General features: G+C 42.5%; 1 protein-coding gene across 1 annotated transcript in view; it reads right to left on the bottom strand.

Moving 5' to 3' along the window:
* Positions 1–20178, bottom strand: part of LOC149288989 (microtubule-associated tumor suppressor candidate 2-like) — a 146532-nt gene that overhangs the window by 30895 nt on the left and 95459 nt on the right. Inside the window, exon 8 of the mRNA XM_089491221.1 lies at positions 7414–7480. Coding sequence (XP_089347347.1) covers positions 7414–7480 — 67 coding nt within the window. The remainder of the gene's footprint in view (positions 1–7413; positions 7481–20178) is intronic.

Here is a 20178-nt window from a genome sequence, read left to right as displayed (position 1 = left end):
CAATGCCTGCTACCTCCGCTGGTGTAGCCAATTTACGCTAGGGCCTAGTGTCTGAGCTCTGTAAGTCCGCTCCCAAACGCCTAGGACTGACAGTCTTTGGATGCTTTGCCCTGGGGTGAAACAGGTGAGTGGGTCGTCAATTGCCCACTCATTCACCTTTTTCCGTTTCCAACGCTGCTGCTGGTGGTGGTGCCAGTATCTTTTGCCAGTTCGCTTCCTGGCTGAAATCATGCCTCAGATGTCCCTAATGGAAAGGGTAGTTTCTCCCCCCTGGTTGCACTTGCTGCGGTGTGGCAACGCCTGCTACCTCCGCCGGTGTAGCTAGCTTATGCTAGGGCCTTGTGTCTGAGTTCTGTAGGTCTGCTCCCAAACGCCAAGGACTGACAGTGCTTGGATGCTTTGCCCTGGGGTGAAACAGGTGAGCGGGTCGTCAATTGCCCACTCATTCGCCTTTCCCAATTCTGCTGCTGCTGGTGGTGGTGCCAGTGTCTCTCTTCAATGCCAGTTCGCTTCCTGGCTAGTGTCATGCCTCGAATGTCCCTGATGGTAAGGGTAGTTTCTCCCCCCTGGTTGCACTTGCTGCGGTGTGGCAACGCCTGCTATCTCCGCCGGTGTAGCCAGCTTACGCTAGGGCCTTGTGTCTGAGTTCTGTAGGTCTGCTCCCAAACGCCAAGGACTGACAGTGCTTGGATGCTTTGCCCTGGGGTGAAACAGGTGAGCGGGTCGTCAATTGCCCACTCATTCGCCTTTCCCAATTCTGCTGCTGCTGGTGGTGGTGCCAGTGTCTCTCTTCAATGCCAGTTCGCTTCCTGGCTAGTGTCATGCCTCGAATGTCCCTGATGGTAAGGGTAGTTTCTCCCCCCTGGTTGCACTTGCTGCGGTGTGGCAACGCCTGCTACCTCCGCCGGTGTAGCCAGCTTACGCTAGGGCCTTGTGTCTGAGTTCTGTAGGTCTGCTCCCAAACGCCAAGGACTGACAGTGCTTGGATGCTTTGCCCTGGGGTGAAACAGGTGAGCGGGTCGTCAATTGCCCACTCATTCGCCTTTTCCAATGCTGCTGCTGCTGCTGCTGGTGGTGGTGCCAGTGTCTCTTCTCTGCCAGTTCGCTTCCTGGCTAGTGTCATGCCTCAAATGTCCCTTATGGTAAGGGCAGTTTCTCCCCCCTGGTTGCACTTGCTGCGGTGTGGCAACGCCTGCTACCTCCGCCAATGTAGCCAGCTTACGCTAGGGCCTTGTGTCTGAGCTCTGGAAGTCCGCTCCCAAACGCCAAGGACTGACAGTGTTTGGATGCTTTGCTCTGGGGTGAAACAGGTGAGTGGGTCGCCAATTGCCCACTCATTCGCCTTTCCCAATTCTGCTGCTGCTGCTGCTGGTGGTGGTGCCAGTGTCTCTTCGATGCCAGTTCGCTTCCTGGCTAGTGTCATGAATCAAATGTCCCTAATGGTAAGGGCAGTTTCTCCCCCCTGGCTGCCTCTGTCTGCGGTGTGGCAACGCCTGCTACCTCCGCCGGAGTGGCCAGCTTACGCTAGGGCCTAGTGTCTGAGCTCTGGAAGTCTGCTGCCAAACGTCTAAGACTGACAGTGTTTGGGTGCTTTGCCCTGGGGTGAAACAGGTGAGTGGGTCGCCAATTGCCCACTCATTCGCCTTTCCCATTTTTCAATGCTGCTGCTGGTGGTGGTGGTGGTGCCAGCATCTCTTCTCTGCCAGTTCGCTTCCTGGCTAGAGTCATGCCCAAAATGTCCCTAGTGGTAAGGGCAGTTTCTCCCCTCTGGCTGCGTCTGTTTGCGGTGTGGCAACGCCTGCTACCTCCGCCGGAGTGGCCAGCTTACGCTAGGGCCTTGTGTCTGAGCTCTGGAAGTCTGCTGCCAAACGTCTAAGACTGACAGTGTTTGGGTGCTTTGCCCTGGGGTGAAACAGGTGAGTGGGTCGCCAATTGCCCACTCATTCGCCTTTCCCAATTCTGCTGCTGCTGCTGGTGGTGGTGCCAGTGTCTCTTCGATGCCAGTTCGCTTCCTGGCTAGTGTCATGAATCAAATGTCCCTAATGGTAAGGGCAGTTTCTCCCCCCTGGCTGCCTCTGTCTGCGGTGTGGCAACGCCTGCTACCTCCGCCGGAGTGGCCAGCTTACGCTAGGGCCTTGTGTCTGAGCTCTGGAAGTCTGCTGCCAAACGTCTAAGACTGACAGTGTTTGGGTGCTTTGCCCTGGGGTGAAACAGGTGAGTGGGTCGCCAATTGCCCACTCATTCGCCTTTCCCAATTCTGCTGCTGCTGCTGGTGGTGGTGCCAGTGTCTCTTCGATGCCAGTTCGCTTCCTGGCTAGTGTCATGAATCAAATGTCCCTAATGGTAAGGGCAGTTTCTCCCCCCTGGCTGCCTCTGTCTGCGGTGTGGCAACGCCTGCTACCTCCGCCGGAGTGGCCAGCTTACGCTAGGGCCTTGTGTCTGAGCTCTGGAAGTCTGCTGCCAAACGTTTAAGACTGACAGTGTTTGGGTGCTTTGCCCTGGGGTGAAACAGGTGAGTGGGTCGCCAATTGCCCACTCATTCGCCTTTCCCATTTTTCAATGCTGCTGCTGGTGGTGGTGGTGGTGCCAGCATCTCTTCTCTGCCAGTTCGCTTCCTGGCTAGAGTCATGCCCAAAATGTCCCTAGTGGTAAGGGCAGTTTCTCCCCTCTGGCTGCGTCTGTTTGCGGTGTGGCAACGCCTGCTACCTCCGCCGGAGTGGCCAGCTTACGCTAGGGCCTTGTGTCTGAGCTCTGGAAGTCTGCTGCCAAACGTCTAAGACTGACAGTGTTTGGGTGCTTTGCCCTGGGGTGAAACAGGTGAGCGGGTCGCCAATTGCCCTCTCATTCGCCTTTCCAATTTTTCAATGCTGCTGGTGGTGGTGGTGGTGGTGGTGGTGGTGCCAGCATCTCTTCTCTGCCAGTTCGCTTCCTGGCTAGAGTCATGCCCAAAATGTCCCTAATTGTAAGGGCAGTTTCTCCTCCCTGGCTGCCTCTGTTTGCGGTGTGGCAACGCCTGCTACCTCCGCCGGAGTGGCCAGCTTACGCTAGGGCCTTGTGTCTGAGCTCTGGAAGTCTGCTGCCAAACGTTTAAGACTGACAGTGTTTGGGTGCTTTGCCCTGGGGTGAAACAGGTGAGTGGGTCGCCAATTGCCCACTCATTCGCCTTTCCCATTTTTCAATGCTGCTGCTGGTGGTGGTGGTGGTGCCAGCATCTCTTCTCTGCCAGTTCGCTTCCTGGCTAGAGTCATGCCCAAAATGTCCCTAGTGGTAAGGGCAGTTTCTCCCCTCTGGCTGCGTCTGTTTGCGGTGTGGCAACGCCTGCTACCTCCGCCGGAGTGGCCAGCTTACGCTAGGGCCTTGTGTCTGAGCTCTGGAAGTCTGCTGCCAAACGTCTAAGACTGACAGTGTTTGGGTGCTTTGCCCTGGGGTGAAACAGGTGAGCGGGTCGCCAATTGCCCTCTCATTCGCCTTTCCAATTTTTCAATGCTGCTGGTGGTGGTGGTGGTGGTGGTGGTGGTGGTGGTGGTGGTGCCAGCATCTCTTCTCTGCCAGTTCGCTTCCTGGCTAGAGTCATGCCCAAAATGTCCCTAATTGTAAGGGCAGTTTCTCCTCCCTGGCTGCCTCTGTCTGCGGTGTGGCAACGCCTGCTACCTCCACCGGAGTGGCCAGCTTACGCTAGGGCCTTGTGTCTGAGCTCTGGAAGTCTGCTGCCAAACGTCTAAGACTGACAGTGTTTGGGTGCTTTGCCCTGGGGTGAAACAGGTGAGCGGGTCGCCAATTGCCCTCTCATTCGCCTTTCCAATTTTTCAATGCTGCTGGTGGTGGTGGTGGTGGTGGTGGTGGTGGTGGTGCCAGCATCTCTTCTCTGCCAGTTCGCTTCCTGGCTAGAGTCATGCCCAAAATGTCCCTAATTGTAAGGGCAGTTTCTCCCCCCTGGCTGCCTCTGTCTGCGGTGTGGCAACGCCTGCTACCTCCGCCGGAGTGGCCAGCTTACGCTAGGGCCTTGTGTCTGAGCTCTGGAAGTCTGCTGCCAAACGTCTAAGACTGACAGTGTTTGGGTGCTTTGCCCTGGGGTGAAACAGGTGAGTGGGTCGCCAATTGCCCACTCATTCGCCTTTTCAATGCTGCTGCTGGTGGTGGTGCCAGCATCTCTTCTCTGCCAGTTCGCTTCCTGGCTAGAGTCATGCCCAAAATGTCCCTAATGGTAAGGGCAGTTTCTCCCCCCTGGCTGCCTCTGTTTGCGGTGTGGCAACGCCTGCTACCTCCGCCGGAGTGGCCAGCTTACGCTAGGGCCTTGTGTCTGAGCTCTGGAAGTCTGCTGCCAAACGTCTAAGACTGACAGTGTTTGGGTGCTTTGCCCTGGGGTGAAACAGGTGAGTGGGTCGCCAATTGCCCACTCATTCGCCTTTTCAATGCTGCTGCTGGTGGTGGTGCCAGCATCTCTTCTCTGCCAGTTCGCTTCCTGGCTAGTGTCATGCCTCAAATGTCCCTAATTGTAAGGGCAGTTTCTCCCCCCTGGCTGCCTCTGTCTGCGGTGTGGCAACGCCTGCTACCTCCGCCGGAGTGGCCAGCTTACGCTAGGGCCTTGTGTCTGAGCTCTGGAAGTCTGCTGCCAAACGTCTAAGACTGACAGTGTTTGGGTGCTTTGCCCTGGGGTGAAACAGGTGAGCGGGTCGCCAATTGCCCTCTCATTCGCCTTTCCAATTTTTCAATGCTGCTGGTGGTGGTGGTGGTGGTGGTGGTGCCAGCATCTCTTCTCTGCCAGTTCGCTTCCTGGCTAGAGTCATGCCCAAAATGTCCCTAATTGTAAGGGCAGTTTCTCCCCCCTGGCTGCCTCTGTCTGCGGTGTGGCAACGCCTGCTACCTCCGCCGGAGTGGCCAGCTTACGCTAGGGCCTTGTGTCTGAGCTCTGGAAGTCTGCTGCCAAACGTCTAAGACTGACAGTGTTTGGGTGCTTTGCCCTGGGGTGAAACAGGTGAGTGGGTCACCAATTGCCCACTCATTCGCCTTTTCAATGCTGCTGCTGGTGGTGGTGCCAGCATCTCTTCTCTGCCAGTTCGCTTCCTGGCTAGAGTCATGCCCAAAATGTCCCTAATGGTAAGGGCAGTTTCTCCCCCCTGGCTGCCTCTGTTTGCGGTGTGGCAACGCCTGCTACCTCCGCCGGAGTGGCCAGCTTACGCTAGGGCCTTGTGTCTGAGCTCTGGAAGTCTGCTGCCAAACGTCTAAGACTGACAGTGTTTGGGTGCTTTGCCCTGGGGTGAAACAGGTGAGCGGGTCGCCAATTGCCCACTCATTTGCCTTTCCCATTTCCTTTTCCATTTCATTATTTTCCTTCTGATACACAACCAACCAAACATAACACACACAATAACACATATAACACATATAACACACAGTGACATCACACATAACACACATACACACACACTTACAATGCACAAAACACAAGGACCTTTTCCTTGTTATTTGCCCTGGCCTTCACTCACTAATAGCATTACATTAACACTATAACTCACACTTCACCCTATAACATTTTTCCATCCACATACCTGCCAACAGACCCAACTTTTTCAGGGACAGTCCTGCTTTTTTCCAGTCCTGTCCCATCTAATTTAGCTAAACTAGGTATGCAAAATGCAAATACACATAGGTAGTTATAGCTCGGTAGGTAACGCTACTATAAACATTTAATAAATATAATCAAGTACTAAATAATAAATCTAACTTTAAAATACATTTAAATAAACCCCTATTTTTTTTTTTTAAAAAAACATTAAAATTAAATTATTATTATTTAGACATAATCCATCTTTAACCAAACCAGTGCACTGCTACTAATCTTAAACATAACCGTACATTAACCCTAAGCTATTTTTTAGTTCTTGTCCAACATTTTTCCATCAGCATACCTGCCAACACACCCAAGATTTTGGTGGACAGTCCTGCTATTTTCCAGTCCTGTCCAATAAGTAAGTTGGGTTGTTGCAAAGTATGCCATTGTAAATAGGTAGCAAATGTTAGGCATGTAAAGTGGTCCAAAATCAATTTAAAAATGTAAAATATTCCCTATTCTTTTATTAAACATCTATGGACAGTACACCTCGGTATGTGTGTGCAACTCTATTGGTCGTTTCGGCAGGGGGCTCGCCTGCCATCAACGAATGAAGTGCATTCTGCAGTTCTGCAATTCACTCGTTGATGCCAGACCAGCCCCCTGCCGAAACGACCAATAGAGCTGCACACACGTACCTTCACGGCAGCTGCTGCTGTGATGTGTTATTAACCCCGTATTAACCCCTGCTAGGCAACCAGGAGGAAAACGAAGATTAAACGAGCACGAAGAATGTCCGCGAATATTCGCCCGAAGAGAAGACAGGAACGGGCGAATATTCGCGGAATACGAAGATTTTTTTTTCCCCGAAGACGAGCACGAAGACGAACACGAAGAGCCCCCTGGTGCCCAAGTCTAATAAATAAGCACAAAAAGAAGAAATTAGGAAAAGGGCAAAAGCTTTTTCACAGCGCTATAAAGGTTAGAGGCCCAAGCTAGGGTGCAGGGCTTTTCTAAGACATTTTGTACATCTTTACGTCCTGCCAATTGCTATTTATTTTGAAGCCCAATTTTGTCATGCTTTCTGTCATACGATACAAAATCCATATAAAAAGTGCACAAAAAGTGAATTCTGTGAAACAGCAAAAACCTTTTTCAGATCCCAGCCTATAGCTGGCATTAAACATTAAATGTGCTATCTGCCAGTCATAGGCCAGGCAAGTGAGAAAAAAATAAATAGTTCATGGAAGGGTTAGTGTGCGTACCAGATCCGTGCGCTAGAGTGTGCATGTACTCTTCCACAGAGGCACCACCTGTGATGGGCACCCTGATGGACCAAATAGGGTGCCTATGAGAACACTTCAGGCTTCTCTGCATTTCCGGTCTTAAAGCCAGAGGACCAAGCTTTGATCTAAGCCAAAAGGCTGTAACTATACAAGGCATTTATAGGAGTAATAGTGTATTTTATTTCCAAAATGTAATTTATTAGACCTATTTTTGTTGTTTCTAATACCATACACATTATTGAAACTTTTGGGGATGTAAAATACTGTGATTTACTAATAACTAGAAAAACTTTCAAATCCTAGAAAAAAGATGGACACCAGGGGAAGAAAGAGGGGCAGAAAGATTGGGTCCCAAAGATGGACTGTCCCTTCAAAAGAGGGACACTTGGTAGGAGTAATCGCAATTGAAAGAGCTTGGAACTAGAAAATCTTACATGAAATCACTTTCAGACTAAACAGGAAGAAATACAAAGTTGATCACGGAATACATTTTGGACACAAGTGGAGCATAATCGTTTTCATTGTCCAGTTTCCATGTACCTCACCATTTGCACACCTAGAACGTGTTTTACTCACCAACTTCCTCTCTGATTGCCGCAAGCTCAGCTGCTAGCTCTCTTTCTTTCATAAGGCCTTTGGCACTCTGTAGTGAAAATAGATATTTTTGTTAATACATTTTAACAGAACATATCCTGCCAAAACTTTTTTTTTCCTTATAACTATTGTTATTACATTAAACCCTGACAGAGTGTTTATGTATTGTAACAAATCAAATAGTATTTTACAGTACTAACACGGTGTAGAATGTATACATTTCTATTCCAAATTTTAAGCTTTAAGAATGTAAAGCTGTTTTCATTTACTGGGATAAGTGAAACAGCTTCCCAGCATAAGCAGAAGATGCAAATGCAGTAAAGTAACCAAACTGTATATCATGATATGCCATTAAATAAAAAAATAAAAGTAAAGACTATACTGGTTTCCATTGTTTTTTTCCCTGACCCAGGCGTGGCTGTGAAGAGGCTGCGGTTTATTATTATTATTATTAAAATTTATCTGATTGGCTGTGACCTCACTACAACACCTTCATGGGTGGGAGGAAATAGTATTAACCACTTCAATCCCAGTATAATGTTGGTTAATTAACTCCTTCAACTGGTGTAAAATAGTACCTGATGCAGAGAAAGCTACAATCCAACTAACCAACCCTTACACCAAAACAAAGCCAGAATAACACATGAAAGTTAATTATATATATATATATATATATACGCAGACATGATACAGTGTATGTGAAACCAACTGTTACTACTGTTACTGATAGAGGCACGATCTATACAGGATACTAGCAGACTATTTATATATGAATAGCAAGACTCCAGGGCTGGACAAAGGAGGCATCAACCATCCTCTGCTCATCTTAGCTCTGTCCTTGGTACAAGAGAAAGAAAGAGGGGAGTCAGAGTCAGGTCTGAATAATGACAGCAAAAACAAACCTTGCCACAGCACTGGCCCATCGTGCCCCAGGGGGGGCAACTACATCCAGAACCTCAGCTTAGTGCTAAATCCTAAGGAGAAGCTGCGATCTTCCCGGTGCCTTTGTATTGTCTCAGTGATACAGCTGTTTGTGCAGCCTCTGTGTCACTATTATGCTGAAGAATCCCGGCAGCAAGCTACCAGCCGGCTGATGGGAGGGGTCCTACTGCTGCTTGAGACAAGCAGTAGATCGATAGCAATTTAACCCCTTAATGACACAGTTTACACATGAGGATGCAAGGGGTTTCGGCGTTTTCTCTTTTGTACAGCTGTAAATCCCCCTCTCTCATTTAATGTAAACATACAAACCATATATTGTTGGGGTTTTTTCAGGACAACTGGGGCTTCCTTCCAAAACCATTCTCCATTACATGTGCTATAATCTAATATGAAAGAGAATGTGGTCAAAAACATTCCCTGAATATTGGTAAATCCTATAATATTATATATTTTTTATATACATATATATATATATATATATATATATAATATATGTGTTAGGGATGTTATAAAGTCTAAATTGAAATATGCACATTTTGATTTTTCAAACTTTAGTGGGCTTGTGTCTTTGAGGTGGTATGGTGGCCTCATATTTTAATTTAACCCAATACAAAAATGTATTTGTAACAACTAGACAACAGGGTATTTATCTAGGGGCATATAAACATGTCTTATGCAGCTGTTTCCACAACATCATTCTCCAACTTTCTTTTTTTCTCATTTTGTTTTTCACATTTTTGTTTCTGGCCAGAATGTTTAACCGTTTGATCTTTTCTTCAAACAATAAACAAACAATGCTCTGCTTTCATGGCTATCAAACAATTGCAAACACAACACAGGTTTATTTTTAAAAAAAAGTTAAATATATGGGTGGCACAATTGTTGGCACTGTTTTAGGCAATACTGGTCCACACTGGGATGGCCATGTTAGGACAGTGGTCAGTAAACAATTTTTGTGTTGATTTTGGGGTATGTTTTGGATCAGTGTCAGATTTTTTGCCACTCAAACCATCCCCTTCACAGTGAGACAATATAGACATAAATCCTCTTTCAGGTTGATTCACAACATTTTGGGTTAATTAATGGTGCAAATGGACATTTTCAATGCTGTTGCTATTTTCTTATAGCCACTTCCCATTTTGTGACGCTTAACAACCTTTTGCCGCACATCACAACTATATTTCTTGGTCTTACCCTTTGAGATGAATGGCTACAGTAATTTGGCCAATGTGTTGCCTAATATTTATACCCCTGTAAAAACAGAATGTCAAGATTAAATAATTACCTGTTCCTAGTCACCCAGGTGTACTAAAATGTAGAATAGCAATGAGAATGTACTTCAAATATATTTATCTCATATGAATTTTTAGGGGTGACAAAACTTTGCTACCAAACCTACCCTAAATACACCAAATACAATCTTTATTTTAATACAACTTTCCACTTACTAACCAGTAAGTAAACCTATTTACCTACTAGCTAAAATCCACCAAACAATCCTATCAACAAATTAAAATTAAAAAAAAATAAGTTCAAATCCCCCACTAGCTAAACTTAGACCTAACAACTCACCAATGCAACTTACTTACCAAATTAAAGCTATCCCTAAAACTTCCAACTTAGAAAAGTTAACACAATAATTCCATAATAAGTAATTGTTAAATGTATTTAATAAAAGGTTATAAAATAGTGTTCCATGTGCTTTTTGTTAAGCTGTAATATTTTCTAGTCTTTGTCCAGCTCATTATGGAGAGCGGCAGAGAACACAAACAAAGGCAATGTTTCTTACGTTGCCTTTGTCTATTGAATGAATCTGATTCGATTGGTTAAAAAGCAGTTACATGTGCAGAAGTGTGGCACCAGGGGGCATTAACATGCAGAACATTCTTCTAGGTCCTGCTTCCTCAATAGTAACAACCGCAGGATGTAATGGTACATCCTGATCAAGAAAGGGTTATCAGCATCTGCTTTAGTCCATTTGTCAGTCTGTCAAATGTCGCTAGCACATCTCTGGCACTGGCATTTTTGGAGATCTCTGGAGTATGCATATATGTATGGGGATGTGTTAAAGTGTGTGTTAGGTGTTTAGTGTGTGTAATAGTATTTGTATAAGGTATGGTGTTAGCATATAAGTGTATGCTATTAGTGTGTGTAAGTCACTGTAGGGTGTTAAGAGTGTGTATGTTTGTGTGTGGTGTTAGTATGAGTGTGTGTCAGTATATAGTGGTAGAGTATCAGAGGTGAGCCTAGGATTAGTGGTGCCTAAAACACAACACAACATAGAAAGAGGGAGAGAATGAGAGGGTGTATGTGCATATGTTTGTATCTTTATGGTGTTTTAGTGAAAGTGTGTGTTATTGTATATTCACTGAACTAAGGAAATTCGGGGGGGAGGGGGGGCCACTTCCAAATGCAAAAGAACTGTCTCTAAGGGTTAAAAGGTCACCTTTACATATTTTATAATAATTACATGTAGATGAAGATGATCACATGTTATCAATATATCAGTATAAATAGCTAGAAATACCTTAGTATTTATGTAGACATAATGTCACAAAAACACATATTACGTACATACCATGGGATCTAAGGATAACATATTACATAGGTTCTAATTATAATTTTTAATGAATACACCCCATATGAAGTGAAACACAACATCTTGACATAAAAAAGAATAAATTCCTAAAATAGGAAATCCTGTTGCTAGATGCCCCAATTAATATGCATTAAGTTTAATGTTTCATAACATATACAACACAGTGTGTATAATATTCATGCCACAAAGTGTATATAATATAAATCTCTTATATACTGTATGTTGCATAATAACGTTATTCAGTATAACAATTGATCTCCCACTCTGTTTATACCCAGTGTAAACTTTAAACCCAGTCTAAAGATCCAAAAAGGCAGAAGCCTTTAAAGATTATCACAAGTCTCTTTATAATCTGAGGCAGAGAAAGCATTTGATAGAGTTAGCTGGAACTACTACTTTAGACGCTGTTGGGATCACCGGTTTCTTTAAAAAAAGTGTGATGGCCTTATATAGTATCCCTAGTGCTAAGGTGATAGGTCCTTCTTTTTAATATTTCTAATGGCACTCGACAAGGATGCCCGCTAGCTCCTTTGTAGTACGCCTTGACTATTGAGCCTTTAGCTATATTAATTAGATCATCTCCAAAAATTAAAGGATTTAAATTTGATGACCATATTTTTAAAATAACTTTATATGCTGATGACATTATTCTCACATTGAGAGACCCAGAGTTATCTGTCCCTGGGGCACTGTCGGCCGTCCGAGAATATAGTCTACATTCTAACTATAGATTAAATCTCCCTAAAACACAGGTGATGACTGCCTATCTTTCGCCTGCGCAAAAGATTTTTCTTACGGACCAGTACCATTTAGAGTCCACAAAGGATTGGGTGGACTACCTGGGTATAAGATTAATGTTTAATTTAAAGAAATTAGTTTCCACTAATTACAATCTTTTACTGAATGACATTGTCTCTCAAATAGCAAGAATGAAATTAGTGGAATTTTCTTGGCTCGGTAGAGTCAATTTGTTAAAATCTTATTTGATTCCCAAAATTCTATATATTTTTAGGATCATTCCACTTTGCGTCTCCGGGCGTATTTTGGATAAAATTTTTAAATTATTTTTCTCCTTCGTTTGGCAACATCGGAAGTCTAGAATCAACCAGAAAACGATTACAAGAAGTGTCAGACAGTTAGGTCTTGGGCTTCCAGATCTAAAAATGTTGCATGAAGTAGTAATGTTTACCCACGTATTATACTGGGATATTAAAAAGGATAAAAATTTAGGCTGGCTTCTTTGTGAAAGGGCTCAGGCGAAAGAACAGGACCTGTTAAATCTTTTTTGGCTTAACCCTTCTGTATTACAACAACAAAAACTCACAAACCCAATTATACAAGACGCTATAAAAACTAGTTATAAACTTAGGTTACTGTTTGGAGCAAAAATAGATTTGACGGTCTCTACTCCTTTGAAAGTGTTAAAATACTATATCCAGAATATAGACTTATTTAATGTCCAATTTGTTAATATTCAGACACTTGGAGATCTTATATTGAATTACCCTGTTCTGACTTTTTCAGATATTGAGATAAAGTTCAGGCTTCATGATAACGAGTTATTTTCATATCTCAGATTGAAACATTTCTTGCGGTCCCAGGTAGTCCATCCACCTTCTGTTCCCGACATATTTATTAATAAACATTATAAAAAAAAAAACTTAATTTCAAGGATAGTATCCTTTTTGGATACTGTAAAAGGTTACAATACCTCTTTCCATACAGAAATGGCAAAATGACTGTGATATTTCCTTCCCTATGGAAAACTGGACAGCTATATGGTTAATGATTAGGAAAGCAGTTCACTCAGTAAATCTCCATGAGATGTATTTCAAACTTTTACATTGATGGTATTTAGTCCCCCTTCGATTAAGTAGATTCTCAAATTCAAATTCAAGTACATGCTGGAGATGTAGCTCCGAGATAGGATCACAATTTCATATTTGGTGGGCATGTTGCAAATTAGGGAATATTAAGCACGAAACAACTAGGCTTCTTTTTTTTTTTTTTTAAATGTAAAGTTTCTCTTTATTCCTATGTTTGGCTCTTTCATCTGGGTCTACCTTCTTCATCTAGCTCATGTAAAATATTGGTAGTCAATATATTACTTTCCATAAAGATCTGCCTTGCTCGATCTTGGCGTAATCCTGAAGCTCCTACTTGGACCGAGATAATCAAGCAAATTATGTTTCAAGCAAATATGGAAAGATATTTTTATTCTTTAAATCAAAACCTTTCTAGATATCTGGTCCTTATGGTTTGATTATATTCAAGATATAAATTTAAATGTTAATCTTATTGTTTAGTTATATTTCTGCCATATCTCTGAGTAGTATTATTATCAGAATTAGGGTATTATCAGAATTAGGGTTATTTAGTTTGGAAAAAAGACGGCTTAGGGGGGATTTAATAACTATGTATAAATATATAAGGGGACAGTACAGAGATCACTCCCAGGACCTATTTATACCCAGGACTGTATCTATAACAAGGGGACATCCTCTACGGTTGGAGGAAAGAAGGTTTCTACACCAGCACAGACGGGGGTTCTTTACAGTAAGAGCGGTGAGATTATGGAACTCTCTGCCAGAGGAAGTGGTTATGGTAAACTCAATAAAAGAGTTCAAAAGGAGCCTGGACGTGTTTCTTGAAAGCAATAATATTACAAGTTATGGATATTAGATTAATAGGGACAGAACGTTGATCCAGGGATTTATTCTGATTGCCATATTTGGAGTCGGGAAGGAATTTTCCCCCTGGTATGGGGCAATTGGCATCTGCTTCATAAGGGTTTTTTGCCTTCCTCTGGATCAACACAGTAGGGACACAATATGTATATAGGTTGAACTTGATGGACTTTGGTCTTTTTTCAACCTTATGAACTATGTTACTATGTATTATATATATCCCAATCTGGCCTCTGCAGCTTGACCTTAAAACTTACACCCCAATGGGAACAGTGTCGCAGTGATCTTCTTTAATAACCTAAGGAAAATGTTTGGGCTCCCCTTTACCTCGCTTGAATCAGTGTGTCCTATAATGTTTGCATGTTGGTATGAATGCTGAATACTACTACATATTGTGTAATGTATATTTTGTATGTATTTGTATGTATTTATTATTTTGTACATGAAATATTAATAAACTATTCTAAAAAAACCCCACTTCTCTCCTGTTTAATAAGTCTTTTATATCACCCCCCCCCCCCCCCGGCTCTCAGGAAACATTGCCTCCAATATATTTTAGATAATATGGTGTTTGGTTACATCATGGCATAGAAACTGAATTTGACAGCAGATAAAAACTATTCAGCCCATCTAGTCTGCCCTTTTTCCAAGATGACGGTCCTTAATCAGTTCCTTATAATACATCTTGTTGTAAAATTTTTCCCTCTAGTCTTTCTTGATAATTTGTATCCTACAATCTCCTTTTTACCCCTCTTTACCCACATCTTCCACCCTAAGGTAGTAATCCAAAGTAGTCCTTGGACATTGTGTTATCAACCTTTCAATCCTATATACTTTCTTTTTGTTTTAATGGAGTTTTGTGTAAATGCATTTAACCTTTTGGCACCAATGACAAAGTGAGAGGTAGGCGGAGTGTCCTTAAAAATGATTTCAGGGTCTTAGGTAGCAAGCTTAAGGCAAGGACCTCCAAGGTAGTATTTTCTGAAATATTACCTGTACCACGTGCCACACCAGAGAGGCAGCGGGAGATTAGGGAGCTAAACAAGTGGCTCAGAAGCTGGTGTAGGAAGGAGGGGTTTGGATTCATGGAGAACTGGGCCGACTTTTCTGTCGGATACAGGCTCTACGGTAGGGACGGGCTGCACCTCAATGGGGAGGGTGCAGCTGTGCTCGGGGAGAAGATGGCCAGAAGGGTGGAGGAGTGTTTAAACTAGGGAAAGGGGGGAGGGAAACTACAATATAGAAGGGGAAGATAGTGTAGATAGAGAGCTGGGGCTTATAAATGTACCTGGGGGTGGAGCGGAGGCAGGGGTTAGAATAGTTAATAGGGATAGGCTTCATAGGGAAAAAACCATACACCTCTAAATTGTATGCTTACTAATGCCAGAAGTCTGACCAATAAAACTGACGAACTGGAGTTAATAATGTCTGAAGAAAATTATGACATAGTGGGTATAACAGAGACATGGTTGGATGATAGCTATGACTGGGCGGTTAACATACAGGGTTATAGTCTATTCAGGAAGGATCGAAAAAAACGAAAATGGGGAGGAGTTTGCCTTTATGTAAAGTCCAGCCTAAAGGCCACACTGCGGGAGAATATATGTGAGGGAAATGATAATGTGGAGTCATTATGGGTAGAAATATATGGAAAGAAAAATAATAAAATACTGATCGGGGTTTGCTATAAGCCACCAAATATAATGGAAGCAGCAGAAGATCAATTATTAAAGCAAATAAACAAGGCAGCTAATCACAATGAGGTGGTTATTATGGGGGACTTTAACTATCCCGACATAAACTGGGAAACCGAGACCTGTGAATCTCATAAAGGAAACCGGTTTCTGACTATAAGTAAGGATAATTATTTGTCCCAAATGGTACAGGACCCGACCAGAGGGGGCGCCCTACTGGACTTAATATTAACCAACAGACCTGACAGAGTAACTAATGTGCAGGTCAGGGGGCATCTAGGAAATAGTGATCACAATATGATACATTATAACTTGTCCTTCAATAAGGGAACTCTTAGAGGAGCCACAAGAACTATGAAGTTTAGGAAGGCAAAGTTTGATCAACTAAGAGAAGCCCTTAACACTGTAAATTGGGAAAATGTCCTCAAAAACAAGAGTACAGACACTTAATGGGAGATTTTTAAGAATATCTTAAATTCTCACTGTGAAAGGTACATACCGTATGGGAATAAAAGAGTCAGGAACAAGAGAAAACCAATGTGGATAAATAAAAATGTAAAGGGGGCAATAAATGGCAAAAAAAAGGCATTTAAGCTACTAAAACAGGAAGGCAGTGAGGAAGCACTAAAAAGCTATCGGGAAAAAAATAAAATATGTAAAAATCAGATAAAAGCAGCAAAATCGGAGACAGAAAGACTCATTGCCAAAGAGAGTAAAACAAACCCCAAAATGTTCTTTACCTATATAAATAGTAAAAAGGTTAAAAATGAAAGCGTTGGCCCCTTAAAAAGTAATGAGGGAGAAGTTATAGACGGGGATCAGGAAAAAGCTAATCTATTAAATATATTCTTCTCTGCTGTATTCACAGAGGAAAATGAAATGCCAGGTAATATACAGCAGGATGAGATAAATGCCCCAGTACATGTCGCCTGTCTAACCCAGGAAGAAGTGCAGTGCCGCCTAAAAAAAATCAAAATAGACAAATCACCAGGTCCAGATGGCATTCACCCCCGCGTTCTAAGGGAGTTAAGTAATGTAATAGACAGACCCCTATTTCTAATGTTCAAGGACTCTATAGTGACAGGGTCTGTTCCCCAGGACTGGCGCATAGCAAATGTTGTGCCAATATTCAAAAAGGGGACAAAAAGTGACCCGGGGAATTATAGGCCTGTTAGTTTAACTTCTGTTGTGTGTAAACTGTTTGAGGGTTTCCTAAGAGATGCTATTTTGGAGTATCTCAATGAAAATAAATGTATGACTCCATATCAGCATGGGTTTACAAGGGATCGGTCCTGTCAAACTAACCTGATCAGCTTTTATGAGGAGGTGAGCTCAAGACTGGATCGGGGTGAATCGCTGGATGTCGTATATCTTGATTTTTCCAAAGCATTTGATACGGTGCCACATAAAAGGCTGGTACATAAAATGAGAATGCTTGGGCTGGGGGAGAATGTGTGTATGTGGGTAAGTAACTGGCTCAGTGATAGGAAACAGAGGGTGGTTATTAATGGTACATACTCTGAGTGGGTGACTGTTGCTAGTGGGGTACCACAGGGGTCAGTTTTGGGTCCTATTCTTTTTAATATATTTATTAATGACCTTGTAGAGGGATTGTATAGTAAAGTATCAATCTTTGCAGACGATACTAAACTCTGTAACGTGGTTAACACAATAGAGGACAGTGCACGGTTACAAATGGATCTGCATATTTTGGAGGCTTGGGGTGGGATGTGGCAGATGAGGTTCAACACAGATAAATGTAAGGTTATGCACATGGGGAAGAAAAATCCAGGCTGGGAATATGTGTTAAATGGGAAAACACTGGGGACGACTGACATGGAAAAGGACTTAGGAGTTTTAGTTAACAGTAAATTTACCTGTAGCGACCAGTGTCAGGCAGCTGCTGCTAAGGCAAATAAAATCATGGGGTGCATCAAAAGGGCCATAGATGCCCACGACAAGGAAATAATTCTACCACTGTACAAGTCACTAGTCAGACCACACATGGAATACTGTGTACAGTACTGGGCACCAGTGTACAAGAAAGATATAGTGGAGCTGGAGAGGGTTCAAAGACGGGCAACCAGAGTAATAAGGGGAATGGGAGGACTACAGTACCCAGAAAGATTATCAGAATTGGGGTTATTTAGTTTGGAAAAAAGACGGCTTAAGGGGGACTTAATAACTATGTATAAATATATAAGGGGGCAGTACAGAGATCACTCCCAGGACCTATTTATACCCAGGACTGTATCTATAACAAGGGGACATCCTCTACGGCTGGAGGAAAGAAGGTTTCTACACCAGCACAGACGGGGGTTCTTTACAGTAAGAGCGGTGAGATTATGGAACTCTCTGCCAGAGGAAGTGGTTATGGTAAACTCAATAAAAGAGTTCAAAAGGAGCCTGGACGTGTTTCTTGAAAGCAATAATATTACAAGTTATGGATATTAGATTAATAGGGACAGAACGTTGATCCAGGGATTTATTCTGATTGCCATATTTGGAGTCGGGAAGGAATTTTCCCCCTGGTATGGGGCAATTGGCATCTGCTTCATAAGGGATTTTTGCCTTCCTCTGGATCAACACAGTAGGGACACAAAATGTATATAGGTTGAACTTGATGGACTTTGGTCCTTTTTCAACCTTATGAACTATGTTACTATGTTACTTTTACATTACCTAAAATTGAATTAATATACCGGTATATGGGATAAAACCCATAAGGTTTACATGTAACCTAAAATAAACTTGATATTCAGTAACCTTAATAACTATCTTTGCGATGTGCTAACAATTTTTAACAAAAAAACGCATTAATTGTCAGTGCCAGTCTTCGCCAGGACAGTGCCACCAGCCCTCCATCCTTCTTGACATCATATCCCGAAGGGGACTCTACACAGTTCTCAATAGTGAATGAATAAATTAGTAAGTGAGTGAGTGTAATGTATGTATGTGTTTAGTGTCAGAAATGGGACAGGCAGGCTGTTTCAGGGGCAGAGACAGCACAAGCAGGGCCTACCAATGTCTGGCTTACCAATGTCTGGCTTAGTATATAGTGATGGGGGTTACACTGTACCACCATCAATGTCTGGCTCAGTATATAGTGATAGGGGGTTATGCTGTGAATACCTGTACAGTAAATGTTATTTATTTAAACTTATTTATCAGTTAATTTCTTTTTTTTCAGATGTCTAGGTTTTTCCAGTTGACATACAATTTACAAACTTTTGTGTCTTTACATTTTTAAAGGGGGTGCCACATACAGGATCCGAACTGGGTGTCAAGTAGTCTAGATACGCCCTTCCATGTTAAAACATAATATATTAGCACTTTAAGAAATCTGTTCACTTAGTTATTATGTGTTGCATTTTTGTCACATCACTGAAGCAATTTTTTGCAGCCCTTAATATAACTCATGTGCGACTGTGCCCAGTCTTTACCCTTGTCCTCAAGGCTTTGTCTAGCTATCTTTCCTTGCCCTCTTCTTGACTCCTACAGGGATGAGCCTCCAGAGATGTCAAGATACAAAAGTGCCAGTCTCTGCTGTCCAAGTCCATTTGAGTTAAACTGAGAAAGGCTGAGAAACGTTTATAACGCAAGTATGATGTGAAAGGTCAACCGTGGCCTCAAGCAGTTTAATTTTCTTAAAGGGTATTCAGTGTGAATTCTTTTCTTGAAGCAACAGATTTAAATGAACTCTACAGATCATTAACTATATCCACTGGCTTCAAAACACAATTATGTCATTAATATGAAAAAAGAACATTTGAAAGAATTATTTCCAGACTTATTTATTTAAAATTTGAGAATGGAGTAACACTTTAGGTACCAAAGTAACCCAATACATCTGTCATATTTAGAACGTTTATATTAAAGGGTAACCCCCAGAATACATTTATATCATTTTGTTACTGTTTTTTGGTTGAAAGGAATATCTATGTCATTCCGGTTATAGTAGTAACATAATCATTTATTTCTATGTTTCACAGGCATACTCGTATACTCATGATGCTTTGCTATTTGAGAAGCAAATTTAGATGATCTGGGAGCCTATTGGACATCAGAAGAAGATGAATCTGCAGAGCTGCAGCACAATGAACCCTCTCTGGTCCTGTACTTGTGCCACTAATTGGCTACTTATATGGCTTAAAAAATCTTTAAACTGGGATAGTTTGACTTAGATTCCTGCCTGAGGCAGGATGCTAATGCAATTTTATGTGACCCCGCAGTAATGTGGCTGCTCACAAAGTGTGCAAACGTGTGCAAAAAGCTTCAGTGATGGTAAGGGATTGATGATGATGTGATTTGTGGCATAAAGTGAGTAGTAGTGTGTGTTAGCATGTCTGGATGTGCAGACACTCAACCAATTAAATTATTATCTTTTATTTATATAGTGCCAACAATTTACGTAGCGCTTAAATGCTAATGGAATCATGATATTGTAATATTTTGCTATAATGGACAGTGCATTAAGAGAGACATTGGTTTTAATTTTTTTAATGTTTGCTTTGTGGAGGGCTTTATACTAATCAGGTGCAAAGCTGGGAAAAAGTTTTACTGCAAAAGTACTTTTTACTTCAACAGCAGATAACATTCAACAAAATGTTTGTGTTTTCATTTATTTTATAAAATGTAGATAGGAGTAATTAAATTAAGGGCAAGGTAATCTGCAAAAATGAATAAATCAATCAGAATTCTCACAGCAAATTTCTCATCTCAGATATCTCCTATGATATGGAGAAATTTGGAAAGAATCTTCATACACAAATCCTTGACAAATTAATTTAAGTAGTACATGTCAAAGGGATGTCAAACTCAAGGC

Source organism: Sceloporus occidentalis, unplaced genomic scaffold (assembly GCF_023333645.1).
Source record: "Sceloporus occidentalis isolate IW3139 unplaced genomic scaffold, rSceOcc1.0.p SCAF_49, whole genome shotgun sequence".
Classification (NCBI taxonomy): Eukaryota; Metazoa; Chordata; class Lepidosauria; order Squamata; family Phrynosomatidae; genus Sceloporus; species Sceloporus occidentalis.
This window is presented reverse-complemented; position numbering and strand designations above follow the sequence as displayed.